The 15293-nt window shown below is 48.4% G+C and overlaps 1 protein-coding gene across 1 annotated transcript; it reads right to left on the bottom strand.

The window, feature by feature from the left end:
- Positions 1-1132: 1132 nt before the first annotated feature.
- Positions 1133-14312, bottom strand: LOC123443220 (probable sodium/metabolite cotransporter BASS4, chloroplastic). The gene is made up of 14 exons (XM_045119530.1): positions 14084-14312; positions 13928-14015; positions 13321-13428; positions 13186-13253; positions 12033-12111; positions 11830-11888; positions 11661-11729; positions 11066-11179; positions 10477-10498; positions 10324-10391; positions 3301-3386; positions 2182-2311; positions 1633-1734; positions 1133-1551 (listed from the first exon to the last, which is right to left on the bottom strand). The coding sequence occupies exons 1-14, from the start codon at positions 14246-14248 to the stop codon at positions 1483-1485; spliced, it is 1227 nt and encodes a 408-aa protein (XP_044975465.1). The 5' UTR covers positions 14249-14312; the 3' UTR covers positions 1133-1482.
- Between the last annotated feature and the right edge of the window lie 981 nt (positions 14313-15293).

Genomic DNA, 15293 nt, shown 5'->3' on the forward strand with positions numbered 1-15293 from the left:
AGACTCCTCAATTGGGGTATTGAACACTGTGCAAAGTTTCAACCCATTTGGATAAACTTTGCAATATAGAGATCTTTCAACTTGGTTCTGGACAGAAGGGTTTTGGATTATTTAGTAAACCAAATCACTTTGAAATGAGGTGAAACTTGATGTGGCCACTAAATATAGATTGGGAAGGTTGGTGGAATTTTCTAGGATTTTATTGGAAATATTTCAAAAGATCAAAACGGATAGAATAGGTTTTCAGGGATTTACTCAAACATTTTGAATATAAATAGGGATTGAAAATCTTATGTATGAAAAAAATATGTCCTCTAAGTATCTCCAAATTTTCTCATATTTTCTAAGGCATAAAAGTAATTTTTCACGTAGGATTATCATTTCTGACCTTGGAAATGGACATGCAAATAAAATAGGAAAATAATTCATAAAACAATTATTTTATGGTTTTGGAGTGTAAAAATAGTTTTATAACCAGATCACCATTTTTGGCTGAAAGCACTCCTTTTTTATCAAGGACTTGTAGTGCAACCCAAAGCAGGGTTTTGAAATAGTCAGAAATATGAAAAAAAGGATTTTGAGAATATTTATGTTATGAAAAATATGATTTTGTTATTACACAATCAAGCATACAATGACAACCATGATACTCACAGCATTGGTTTTTGAAAAGTTCTAATAAATTCACATTTTTAAACTACAGTAAAAGTGAAGTAAAAACAAGATGTGACAGGGTTGTAACAAAATAATCCGGTGAACTCATATTACAACTATGACGAACGTGTATGTAGTTTTTTTTAGTGAATGGTTGTAGCAAAAGTTGATATTGGTTGTAGTAAAAATCAACACCGGTTGTAGCAAAAATTAAACACGGGTTGTAGCAAAAAAATCCGACAAACTCGGGTTGCAACCAAACGTAGATGCAGCTTTTTTAATGAACAAATATAACAAATGGGAAACATTTGTAGCAAATTTGGACGAGAAAAAGCTACATTCCTGGCCAGCCACACACGCGGGTCGCACGACCCGCGCGACCGGCCGCACGATTCAGCAGTGCGCCAGCTACAAGCGTTTCCTGAAGTTTTAGGCAATTATCTGGTACTCCCTCGGTGAACTAAAACCACAATAAGAATTATGAAACCACAATAAGAATTATGAAACGGAGGGGGTAGATCTTAATAGTACTAAACAAGCAAGCTAACACATTACAGTAGCAGCAAAAAATAACTTCCAAGTAAGAGTTTGAGTTTAGAAATTGCTAACATAAGGGGCGCAACGATGCTCATGGTACACATAGTTGGTGTTATCCTACTCCACATTGATGGAGACTTCCAACTAAATGGTTCTAGGATAGGATCACAAGGATCCTGGTCGTGTCATGCACCAAGCGGTCTGCCAAGTCAAATTAACCTATTTCAACATGGATTTGTCAAGCCTCACTCGGGTAGATCTTTGCACTTAGATCAAATTCAAATTCTGAAGCTATTTTGCACCAGTAGATCGTTGATCTCTCTGGCGCCACAAATTTACTAGGATAGAATCGATGATGATCTGCAAAACAATTCATATTATACATCAGTAATGACTCCTGGCAAGTGCAAAGAGCAATATTGCTGCTTGCGCAATAAGTACCTGATTAATGTGCGCAGCAACACATGGGATGACCAGAAGTCCGGACTCCCCAAGAGCACCTCCAAGCTGTTCAACCACAGCAACCAGCACTGGCAATGTTTTCTGTACGACATCAAGAAAGTTAAGCAGAAGCTAGATATACATAATTTGGTGTCACACAGAGAGAATAATAACTGCATGTTTAGCAACATTTACTATTACGACCGCAATTAGCAAGCAGACTTTGATTCAGCCCGATGCATTCCCCAATAGGGTAGTATGATTAGGGTCACCACCACGCACTTCATCGACTCTGCTTATGCTACACTGTGTATCTAATGATAACCGGACGACTTCTAGTGATTCCATGGTTATGCGGTAAATTTCTTTTTGAAACTATGCAATCTTGGCCTAGTTGTTTCCCAGCAGGTGCAGCCTGCAATTCTGTATCAGTTTACATTTTCTTACATGTATAGATCTTCTAACCCTAGTGTTTTGTGCAACTTGAGTCAACTTTAGTGGTGTCAACTGCAATTTACTCAAATTTGTATTCTGCTGATGAAGACTGACCTGACTAGCCACCAAAATGACAGCTCGTGCATACTCTTTCCTTGCAAAGACCGATTCTTCCTTCTGTTTAAGACACGACAAGACCTGCAGTGTTGTAGCATTGAATGCCAGTAGAGCAAGATGTAGAAGCCTGTGACAGGAAATATGCCTCTGTTAGAGAATTAGATTTGGTACTAGATTCCCATCAATAATAAGCAACAAATCCTATCCAAAGCAAAATATATATATATAACTCGCCAGTGGCCAAAAAAAATATCTCTAGTTAACAGTCAGTACAAGCATGAAGCAGGGTACTCTTTTTTATCAAACAAATATATATCGAACAAAGTAGGGTAGTGTTCATTATTTCTTTTTACCTACTCCCTCCGTCCCAAAATAAGTATCTCAACTTTGTACTAGCTCTAGTATAAAGTTGCACTAAGCTTGAGACAGTTATTTTGGGACGGAGGGAGTACATTATTTCAAGTTGTAGCTGATTACTTAGTGAGGCAGCGTAAACTGAGTAACATGTGCCCTGTTAGAGTTATAATATAAGTCATGTACCCTTTTGTATTTATCCCAATATATAAGGGGTTTCCTGCATATAGTCCATCACCTGTACATGTATATATACCGGCCTATGGCCTCATGGGAATACAAGTTGCTTTCCTAACATGCCCTATCCTGCACAAAATGACACTACCAAATAGTCAAAAAAGAAATGACACTACCAGTAACCAGTATACAGAAGGTACCATTATCACTATATTATCCCGCACGTTTTGAGTGAAGGTGAACAAATTGTGAGCATAATTCCAGGAGACCAGAGGACTGGAATTCAACTAATTACTCGAAGTGAAAACATACAGTTATATTCAGTCCAGACTAGAGAAGTGGTAACAACTACTTCAACCACAAACTTCACCTAGTCAAAATGACATAATGGCATAACATGGTTTGGGCATACAGTATATTTTACAGATGTTGAGCACAACGTTTTCTAATACTCCCTCCGTCCCATAATACAAGAGCGTTTATGACACTAGTGTAGTGTCAAAAACGCTCTTATATTATGGGACGGAGGGAGTAGTTCAATAAATTTAAAAAATTCGAACTACAATGATCAGATAAAAAACATACACTCCGATGATCACAATAATAGCGAAAGCTTTTGCTTTGACGGACAATAGCAGCGATCTTGATCTACTTACTTGTATCCATGGGACCTGTGAAATGGAAACATATAAAGAGCGTCCTCCAATCAGTGTACATAGGCGAATTTGTAATAGACAAACTACAAGAACAAAATAAAGCAAGAGCAACTCCCAAAACATTCCTCCCCTGTAAAGCCAAAATGTGGTTCTCGGTTCTGCAGACCTGCTCTATCTGAAAAGTTGGACTGGCACATCTTTATTTTCAGTCGGATTTGTATGTTTGCTCTACAGCCTTCCGCTGGGCAATCTGGAAAACAAGCAATAAGGCTGTTTTGTGGGCAGGTTTGCGGAAGGACTTAGACAAGAGGAACTTTCTGGACGGGGCGACGGCGCAGCAGGCACATGAAGCTGCGCGGACTCATACGGCTGGTGCTACTCTGCAGGTAATGAAGCTGGTGAAAATGCTACGTCTGAGGAGTCTGACAACGAATAAAGATCCGGGAAATGGTTGCCGTCTTCTGATGATGAAATGCCTGAGGGGTGTCTTGAGAGGCCGCTTGCTGGGTGATCTAGTGCCTGCCCTTTGTTAAACTTGATTTGGGCCCCTAGGTTGGCTGGTCTGTATATTCGATGTGACTATGCTCAGGTAGTCAGGTTAGGGGGCTGTGGTGTTATGACCGGTACAACGTACCAACGGAGGAGGCCCAATGGGTAGGATTAATTACGGGCTTAGCCCAAGTTATCTTACCTATCTTAGAAGTCCAAGTTATATTAGAGTCCAAGTTAGAGTCCAAGTTATCTAGGGTTTAGTGGAGGCTGTCCTCCTTTATAAACACATGTACCCCTTCGATATTAATCAGACAATAAACAGTATATTCTGTTGTCGTCTCCCTCAGGAGATGAGAGCCCCAAACCCTAGCCGCCTCTCTCTCTCTCTCTCTCACGCCGCGACGGCGCCCAACCGCCGGCGCCGGCGTCCCCAACCTCGCAGCCCGCACTTCCACCCCTACAACCTACGTCCAAGACCTGGTAGAACCCTAGCCTCTACCAATTTGGTATCAGGTAGCTTGGGTTCGATGAGTTTGTCGGACCTTCCCACCACCACCGCCGCCACCACCACCGCCTTCCCCGCCACCTCACAGCAGCAGCCGCCGCCGCACCACTCACCCCCGCCGGCCACCTCAGGCCCGGCCGCCTCCGGTCCCGCAGCCCTGGCGGCCGAACCCGCTCCCGTCCTCTCCCCGGCGGAGATGTCCTCGGCGATCCGCGACCTCAACCTGGCGGTCTCGAACCTCCGGACTCTCCTCCAGGCTCCGTACGCAACCCCGCCAGCACCGCCTCCGCCGGCGGCGCCCTTCGCGCCACCGCCCCCGGCGACTGTCATGCCCCAGGGCCTGCCGATCACCCAGGTCCGGTGGCCGCCGTCGCCGTCCCCGCTACCGACGTGGATGGACACGCCGACCTACACGACGGCGCCACTACAGCCGACGGTGTTGCAGCCACCCGCCCCCACCTTTGGGGGGTTCGGCGGGTACACTGATCCGTACGCCGGGAGCTCCATGGTGCCGCAACACTCTCCTTCCGCCGCGCTGGGCCGTCACGAGGGCACCTACGCGGCCTCGCCACACGTGCAGCAGCCACCCCGCTTCACCAAGCTGGAGTTCGCCACCTACGACGGCACCGTCGACCCCCTGAACTGGCTCAATCAGTGCGACCAGTTTTTCAGGGGGCAGCGGACCATGGCGTCCGACCGCACGTGGATCGCCTCCTACCACCTCCGTGGCGCCGCCCAGACTTGGTACTACGCCCTCGAGCAGGACGAGGGCGGGATGCCTTCATGGGAGCGCTTTTGCGACCTGTGTCTCCTCCGGTTCGGCCCCCCATACGTGGGAGCCGCTTGGCCGAGCTCGGTCGCCTTCCCTTCACCACCTCGGTGCAGGACTTCGCCGACCGCTTCCAGACGTTGGCCTGCCATGCGCCTGACGTCACGGCTCGCCAACGCGCCGAGCTCTTTGTCGTCGGCCTTCCCGACCACATCCGCATCGACGTCGAGATGCGCGACCCCCAGGACCTGCAGACGGCCATGTATTACGCACGCGCGTACGAGCAGCGCGCCAACGCCCTGCAGCAGGCGTTCCCGGGCCGCGGCAGGCGTTCCCCGACCCGCCCCGCCCCGGCGGCCGCCACCCCGACACGCCCCGCCCTGCCGGCCGCTACGGCGGCTGCCCCCGCGCCGACACGCACCTTCCGGCGCTTGACGTCGGCCGAGCAGCTCGAGCGGCGCCGCAAGGGCCTGTGCTTCAACTGCGACGAGCCGTATGCGCCGGGTCATACGTGCGCCCGCCTGTTCTACTTGGAGACCGTCGACGACGCGGAGGTGGAGGCCCTCACCGCGGAGCTCGACGCCACCACACTCTCCGAGGCCGGCGTCACGACCTACGGGCCGGTCGACGCGACCGCCTTCGTCGTCTCCCTTCATGCCATGGCTGGCATCAAGACGGCAAAGACCATGCTGCTTCCGGTAACGATCAACAGGGAGCGTCTAACCGCGCTCGTGGACACGGGTTCGACGCACAACTTCCTGTCCGGGGACGCCGTGCGCCGCCTCGCACTCCAACCGGCGGGCTCGGAGAAGTTCAGCGTCACCATCGCCAACGGGGACCGCCTTGCTTGCCAGGGGGTGGCGCGGCAGGTTCCCGTCCTCATCGGCGACGAGCCGTTCTCCATCGACTGCGTCGGCATCGACCTGGGCTGCTACGACTTCATCCTCGGCATCGACTTCCTGTCCACTCTCGGCCCCATCCTTTGGGACCTCGATGTGCTGTCCCTCATCTTCTGGCGCGAGGGCGGCCGTCGCGTTCAGTGGACAGGCATCGGCGGCTCCGGCGCCGTGACTCCACAGCTCCAGTTGATGGCGTCCGCACTGGACGAGGCGCATCCCCTCCTGGCCGACCTCCTGCAGCAGCACAGCGACATCTTCGACGAGCCACAGGGCCTCCCTCCCGTGCGGCCCTGTGACCACCGCATCCACCTGCTGCCGGACACGGCACCTGTAGCCGTGCGTCCGTACCGGTACCCTCAGCTGTAGAAAGACGAGCTCGAGCGTCAGGTGGCGGTCATGCTCGCGCAGGGCATCATCCGGATTTCGACATCGCCGTTCTCCGCCCCGGTGCTCCTTGTGCGCAAGTCCGACGGCACATGGCGCTTCTGCATCGACTACCGCGCCCTCAACGCCCTGACGTCCAAGGACAAGTTCCCCATCCCCGTCGTGGATGAGCTCTTGGACGAGCTACACGGAGCGCGCTTCTTCACCAAGCTCGACCTTCGCTCGGGCTACCATCAGGTGCGCATGCACCCTGACGACATCGAGAAGACGGCGTTCCGCACTCACCATGGCCACTTCGAGTTCCTGGTGATGCCGTTCGGCCTCTCCAACGCGCCGGCGACCTTCCAGGCCCTGATGAATGACGTGCTCAGCCCATACTTGCGCTGCTTTGTGCTTGTTTTCTTTGATGACATTCTCATCTACAGTGCATCTTGGGCGAAGCATCTACAACATGTGGCCATCATCTTCAACGAGCTTCGAGCGCATCGTCTTCACCTCAAGCGCTCGAAGTGCTCGTTCGGCACGACCTCCGTCACGTACCTGGGGCACGTCATCTCGGCGGACGGGGTAGCGATGGACGCGGACAAGGTCGCCGCCGTCGCCGCGTGGCCGATCCCACGGTCACCGCGGGCGCTCCGCGGCTTCTTGGGCCTCGCCGGCTACTACCGGAAGTACATCCGGGACTTCGGCCTCATCGCCGCGCCACTGGCGCGTCTCCTTCGACGCGACGCCTTCTCCTGGGACGAGGAGGCGACTACGGCATTCGAGGCTCTCCAGCAGGCGCTCACGACGGGACCCGTCCTCCAGATGCCGGACTTTGATATGCCGTTCATCGTGGACTGCGACGCCTCTAGCATCGGCTTCGGCGCCGTCCTTCACCAGGGCGAGGGACCGCTCGCCTTCTTCAGCCGCCCCTTCGCCGCTCGCCATCACAAGCTCGCGGCCTACGAGCGCGAGCTTATTGGGCTGGTTCAGGCGGTGCGCCACTGGCGGCCTTATCTTTGGGGCCGGTCATTCCGTGTGCGCACGGACCACTACAGCCTCAAGTTCTTGCTGGACCAGCGCCTCTCCACAATTCCGCAACACCAGTGGATCAGCAAGCTCTTTGGCTTCGACTTCACTGTTGAGTACCGCCCCGGCCGTCTCAACACGGTCGCCGACGCCTTGTCCCCCCGCGACACTGAGGATGTCGCGGACGACGTCGCCATGGCTGGCACTATCATGTGCATTCGCTCCGAGCCATCTTTCGCCTTCATCAACGACATTCGCCGGGCAACTTCGACGGCCGTGGACGCCCAGGGCCTGCGCCGGCGAGCTGGACGCGCCCTGGCGCTTGGACGAGGGGCTACTCCTACATGGCCGCCGCATCTTCGTGCCCGATCATGGCGACCTGCGCCACCAGGTCCTGACCTTGGCGCACTCTGCAGGGCACGAGGGCGTGCAGAAGACTCTCCATCGTCTCCGTGCTGATTTTTACATCCCCGGTGATGGCGCGATGGTCCGCGACTGGGTGCGGTCGTGGTGACGTGCCAGCGGAACAAGGCGGAGACACTACGACCCGCGGGTCTACTGCAGCCGCTGGACGTACCCTCCCAGGTGTGGGCGGATATTTCCATGGACTTCATCGAGGGCCTTCCCAAGGTGGGCGACAAATCCGTCATCCTCACGGTGGTTGACCGCTTCTCCAAGTACGCGCACTTCATCGCCCTGGGTCATCCATATACAGCCGCCTCCGTGGCGCGGGCTTTCTTCGACGGCATCGTCCGCCTCCATGGTTTTCCGTCGTCCATCGTCAGCGATCGTGATCCCGTGTTCACGGGACATGTCTGGCGGGATCTCTTTCGACTGGCGAGCGTGAAGCTCCGCATGAGCACGGCGTTCCACCCTCAGACAAACGGCCAATCCGAGGTGGTCAACAAGGTGATCGCCATGTACCTGCGCTGTGTTACTGGTGATCGTCCACGAGCTTGGGTGGACTGGTTGGCGTGGGCGGAGTACTGCTACAACACCTCCTATCACTCCGCCCTGCGCACCACGCCTTTCGAGGTGGTCTACGGGCGCCCACCTCCGGCGATGCTCCCTTACGAGCCTGGGACGGCTCGGTCCGAGACGGCGGGCAACTTACTCCGCACCCGCGACGACATTCTGGCTGAGGCACGCCAGCGTCTTCTCCAAGCACAGCAGCTGGCTCGGAAGTACTACGATGCTCATCATCGCGAGGCGGAGTTCGCGGTGGGCGATTGGGTGTGGCTGCGCCTCCTCCACAGGACCACGCAGTCTCTGGACCCGCGCTCCAAGCGCAAATTGGGACCTCGCTACGCCGGCCCCTTTCGTGTGTTGGAGCGTGTCGGCACACTCGCATACCGCTTGGAGCTGCCAGCTGGTTCTCGCCTCCACGACGTCTTCCATGTCGGCTTACTGAAGGCCTACCGCGGGGACCCTCCTGCAGCGACACCGACCCTTCCTCCTACTTCGGATGGCCGCCTCCTTCCAGCTTTCGCACAGGTGGCGAAGGTGCTACAGGCGCAGCAGCGTCGCGGCGTCTAACATGTCTTGGTACAATGGACCGGCCTGCCAGAGGAGGAAGCGACTTGGGAGAAGCTCGACGATTTCCGCCAGCAGTTTCCAGATGTTCAGCTCGAGGACGAGCTGTTTGAGAAGGCGGGGAGAGATGTTATGACCGGTACAACGTACCAACGGAGGAGGCCCAATGGGCAGGATTAATTACGGGCTTAGCCCAAGTTATCTTACCTATCTTAGAAGTCCAAGTTATATTAGAGTCCAAGTTATATTAGAGTCCAAGTTAGAGTCCAAGTTATCTAGGGTTTAGTGGAGGCTGTCCTCCTTTATAAACACATGTACCCCTTCGATGTTAATCAGACAATAAACAGTATATTCTGTTGTCGTCTCCCTCAGGAGACGAGAGCCCCAAACCCTAGCCGCCTCTCTCTCTCTCTCACGCCGCGACGGCGCCCAACCGCCGGCGCCGGCGTCCCCAACCTTGCAGCCCGCACTTCCACCCCTACAACCTACGTCCGAGACCTGGTAGAACCCTAGCCTCTACCATGTGGTCTTTTGCTTTTCTTCGTTTAGATAAGTTTTATGCTTTGTTTTGTGTTTGAGCTGTTCCGTTATGCAAAAGTAATGGAATCCAGCTCCCCTTTGGGAGGCATATGGAAAAGAAAATATGCCTTCTCTACTATCAGATGTCTTAAAATACTTCGTTTCCAATCACCAATCATGAATTAGACACCGACTACGGTAAAAAAATGCTTCCAAAACAGCATAAAGTATTACCTATCTAGTTCGAAATAAGATAACCAAAGTCAACATAAAATCATTTCTGACTGCAGTACACTACAGCTAGAACGCTGTAGTTTCCTGCCCTAGTCCACAGCATTCCCCTAAAAATTATTTCCATAGTCCCGATTTGGTGTTTTACTCTGTTTTCTCTTTAGTGAAATTCCGGTATGCATGCACCCTGCATCATCTCTCACGCCTTCATCTGTATGATTATTCAGATTGCTACAAATACAAAGAAATTCGCATCCACATTCATCATATATTTCTAACAATTTATATGAATAATCTGACTAATGATTTGATCCTAGAGAATTTATGAAATAATTTCAGGTATCCATTACATTTCCCAGCTTGCAGAACTTCTGGAGATTAAAAGTGCCACACAAAATCATTAGTCGTGTAATGCTAAAACAGCTTCGATAGCCCACCAACCCCACCCCTTTTCAATTATCTTAAGTAAGCAAGCATCAGTGGAAGCGCTAGAAGTATAGCTGAATTGTGTACAACAGGACAAACTAATACAACAAATAGGTGAACTTAATAATCAGTTAATATATTCATGTAAGAAACAGAATGAGCGAACTCATGCTAGAGACATACTAGGCTGAGAAGAACAGCACTCATAACTGAAAAGCCCTGGCGATTTCCATCAACAAATTCAGCAATACCTACATAAGGAATACAAATAAGGACTCCGTATTAAGAACTTGCTAAGTGACAGTAACTTAAGAAAATACATTAAATCCTGCACACCTTTTGAGGTTTCTCGGGCAACCTGACAAAGAACAAACCATAAGTGTAGCTCCCACTATTTCAGGCTTGCACTAGAGCAGTAAAACTTTGCATTGCTCTGAACTAATAAAATAATCAGAATGAAGAAACGACTTCAAAACCAGACCCGCTACACTTCAGTTCAAAAACAGGAAACGGAACTTATTGAAATACAAAAATGAAAGAAAAATACTATTATGCACCAAAAGGAGATGAGTTCAAATATAGGCACCCCTGGCCTCCTGGTTATTTTTTGTCATGAAGCAAAAATTAGTTGCAATGTACATTCCAGTAAGGTTTGATACCATGTTTGCACTAACAGCAGATTCACGAGGATGCCCATTCGAACTGACTCTGAAACTATGCCAAAAATCGTGTTTATCATATAAGCCTCTCCACTAATACAGTTATAGTTTTACACACATGAGCATAAAAACAGACTCTCTTCTTATTCAACTACAAAATTTAAAGTGAAATAAAAAAAATATGCACATAATGACACGATACATTGTATTGAAATAACAGAACACAAGCGATGGAGTGAAGTACAGAGATATGAATAGCTACATACCTTGCCTAAAATAAGGGGGGTTAATAGGGTGTTGACCAGACTTCTGAACAGTTCCTTAGTAGGCAAAGCCACTCCAGCTCCAGCGCCAATGTACTTTGCAAGAGACAAAGGTACCTAATTCATGATCAGAGAAACATGATCAAGTTTTACTAAGCAGGGGAAGTTAGCATGTGGAAAGTAAAGGAAAAAGTAAAACATGATGTGTATCTTAAAAAAATCCCACAAAAGCTTCAGCATCTCGGGAATTCTTCGTGCCAAGACTTATAGAAGTTTATTACATATCATCATGCAAGATTTTGGTCGACAATCCAGCTTATCTTTACAGTTTAATCTACAGGACTGAGGGTTGCAATTCGTAACTCCTACACAAGACGACAATTACATTTAAAGTATAAAAGGAGATCAATACTCACATGAATTCTCAAACTCAAATTGAACAGAAGAAAAATGAATAATATATTGTTGCGTTATTCAAATTTTCAAACGCTCAAAGCAGTTAAGTATGTAACTCAATATTGGGTTTACTGCTTGAAACTTCCAATCAGTGGTGATGCTTGAAAAAAAAAAGTTAATATCATAACAAAATTGTGCTTACAAACATAATGCCCAGTAGATTGGATATGACTGTCATTGCAAGAGCAAGTGCTGAGTTGCCGCCAGCAAGCTACCCAGCAATGGTAAAATTGTGTTAGATTTGAATGGAACTAGCTATCCAAAAAAAAAGTAGTAGATGTTAATGGATTATGATTAGAGGTGAGTAGTACCTGTGTTAGTGTGACTCCACTTGATAATGTTGTTGGCATGCAACAAAACATAGCCAACCCTACAAGACGTGTTGTGAACATCAAACAAACAAGTTGTAGTTACAAAGGCATGGGCTGCCACATTGCAACAAGAAATGACAGGATAAAATTTTGAGAAGTCCTTATGAAAATAGGACAAATAAGCATGATGATGAGGCTTGTACCAGTGATAAATTCACGAGGGAAGAACTGAATTTGCACAATATATTGTGCAAGAAAAGGTGTGAGCAGCAGAATTGAGCCCTGAGATGAGACACGTAGCAACAAAAGATGTCAACAAAATAGGAGAACTAACAGTTGCATAAACTCGTAATGGCAACATTGGACCCAAGTAAACAACACAGATGCTAGCATGAAATGTGATCTGCAATAACATTAAGACCATACGCAGGGAGTAAGAACTATTCGCAACATAGATAGAGTTTTTTTTAACTGAAGTCGTAGATAAAGTTTTATGCACCAACCCGTAGAACCAAAAGTCCGAACTAATGGAGAAGGTTGGGCAATCCACATATACTTCAACACCCCATTACATCTGTGGTTCAGCTTCTTAGCTCTTCTACCATATTAAATTGATGCCCCAGTTCATCCAAAAATCCCAACTGACGGACAAGGGAAGGCAATATATTCTCTCACATCGCTCCTCCAAGACTGACTTAGACATGAGATCGATGTAGGCCGCAACTATTTTCATTAATAGCGCGTTGGCCAGGTCTTGAACTTGAGACCTCTTGGCTCTAATACCATATTAAGTTTCATGCACCAAGCAGTTGAACCGAAGTCCGAACTGATGGTCAAGGTTGGGCAATCCACATATACTTCAACAGTAGGCACAGCTAAAATCACAGAATATCTGAATTTCTAAAATTGAGTGAAATTTTGTATTCTAAGTTCCAAAAACTTCCCCCAAAAAATCAGGCATATAGGTATCAGGTAGAAACTACCCATGTAAAATTTATATAAAATTATAACAATTTGTGACCTGCGCAGAAATGTGAAAATGAGGAAGCTATAGTCACGGGTTTTTTTTTTTGCAAAATAGCTATAGTCACGGTTATTCCATCTTTCACATTTTCTTATTTTTACACAAGTTGCAAATGGTCATAGTTTTCTTATGAAAAATTACATAGGTAAGTTTCTGCCCATTACCCATTTGCATGATTTCTTTGTAGGTTTTTGAAACATGGAAATATGATTTTTTTTCCCACTAAGTTTTGAAAGTGGGTTCATATGTACCCATGTTCATACTATCAGTTTCGGCCAGAGCAGTAGTAGATCAACAAGTGCAACAAACGAGGACTAAACACTAGGTCATACTAGTCCAAAGAGTCCAGCAGGCCAAGCTTGTAACGCTGCGCCAAGCTCCTTAGTACGCAGAGTCAGCCCTATGCAAGAGAAAGCCATTACTGTAGGAAAACATAGCACCATGTGCACTAGGTTAAGAAACCAAACCTGAGATAACAAATATCCCAAAAGTGCTGTATTTTGACAGGGAATATTTGTGAGCAAGGCAGCCAAGAGTTGGATCCAGCAGTCCCAAAGTCATCCCACCAATTAGAGCTAAGATAGGAAAGATAATAACCAATCCACGTAAGTTCATGACCTGAGATGTGCACAAACTATAGTGATAACGTCTTCAAAGCAACATGGTGCAAATGAAGTATCCAATCTGTATGCCTTGACCTTAATGTTACAATACCAAGCAGTACTTGGTTCACATTCAGACAACCAAAATTGTCATGTCTTGGGGGAAAGAGAAAAAGAGAAACATCCAAACTTGCTGCATTTGAGAAGCAAATGCATCTAAGCCAATTTTCCGTTCTGCAGACAAGTTTCAGCATCGTATCAAGCAAAGCTACACAAAACCTGGACTTAATACCTGCATTTCAATTGCAGCTGATTGTTTTTTGAAAATGAACCGTACCTGAATTAACTCACAACTATCCGTAACACGCGCATTACATTGCACACAGGAATTCGCAGTATGAAATTACACATCAATATAGTATGCAATGCAACAAGGAACCAGACTCAGGTCGCCTGGAAATGGGAAGCTTACCTAGCGGGAGGAAGTTGCTCCGCGCGAAGTCCAGCGCCGCGGCTCCGAGCGGGGGAGGCGTCGCGCGGTTGCCTCCATCAGGACCTACCTGCGGCGGCGCGAGCCACTTGAGTTGGAACGAAGCATAGGACAGAGAGGGTTTCGTTAGGGGATTACCGGTGAGGCTCCTCCAGCGGCGACGCAAAGAGGTAGCAGGCGGAGGGGCGGCGGAGGAGGAGAGTAAGCGGGCGCTGTGAAAAGCAAGGCGTGTGAAGTCCGGTGGCGGAGGCCAGCGGGGAGGGGTGCGCGGAGGCGGAGCAGGGATGGGTGATGGGTTATCATCGCACTGGCTACTGGCTAGGGATCAGGCGTGGCGTGCCCGACGGCGAAGTTTCTTTCTTTTTTTTTGTTCCTTGAGAAAACCCCGACGGCGAATGGGGATGAGAGAAGCACCCGTCAAAGAGAACCGGATCCTGTAACTTAGACAAGAAAAGTCACGATGCTACAGTGAAGAAGGGAAGTTACCAGATGTTACCAGATTATTTAGTGTACGTATTTACTATAGATATAAATAATTTGAATTTAAATATGTATGTAACTATTATAAATGTACACATTAAATTAATAATTACAAATTAATTTAAATCAGTTTAGTCTTAATCATATGAATTGAAAGAAGGCAAGTTAGGGTATTGAAGCTTCTCTAACTTTCCTTTCCCATGTTAGAGGATCCGGTTACCAATCAAAGGTGGCCAAACAACCGAACCAACTAGGCCAGCCCATTAGTACATCTTAGACCGTGCCTGGCTCGAAGGCTTGACATACGGATCGACACGACACGCCCCGTTTATTTATTTACTTAATTTTTATATACATATATATACTAAAGTATAGCCTGATGGGTCTAAAAACAGCCCAGCAAACTGAAAATTGTAACCTAGCGGGCTAAACGGTGCCATGGATCGGCATGTTTATTAGCTGGGTTGTGCCTGGGCTGGAGGGCACATCAGGTGAGTTGCGACCCACGGCATAGCTCGGCTAATAATCTTGCCATGGCGAGTCATGCCATGTCAGACGCGTTTACGACGGGCCGAACGGTGTCGGGCCGGGCCGACCCGTTTGGCCAGGTATGGCACCAATGTCCAGCATTGTTAAATGGGTCGGGCACGCTAAGTACTCGAGTCGAGCTGGCCTCTCCGGCCCAGACATGGCCCCTCGCTAAACAGGCTCGTGCAGTTGTCCCGATTAAACTATCGGTTGCCTAGAAGACCATTCGTTACCTAGGATACAAAATAAGTTATACTGCATCCGAAGTAATCTTACGGTTGTTTTATAAATAAATTACATTTGGAATGCAGTTAGTTACATTCATAGTGGTTCACTACGA

The sequence above is a fragment of the Hordeum vulgare genome, chromosome 3H (assembly GCF_904849725.1).
Source record: "Hordeum vulgare subsp. vulgare chromosome 3H, MorexV3_pseudomolecules_assembly, whole genome shotgun sequence".
In the NCBI taxonomy this organism is placed as follows: Eukaryota; Viridiplantae; Streptophyta; class Magnoliopsida; order Poales; family Poaceae; genus Hordeum; species Hordeum vulgare.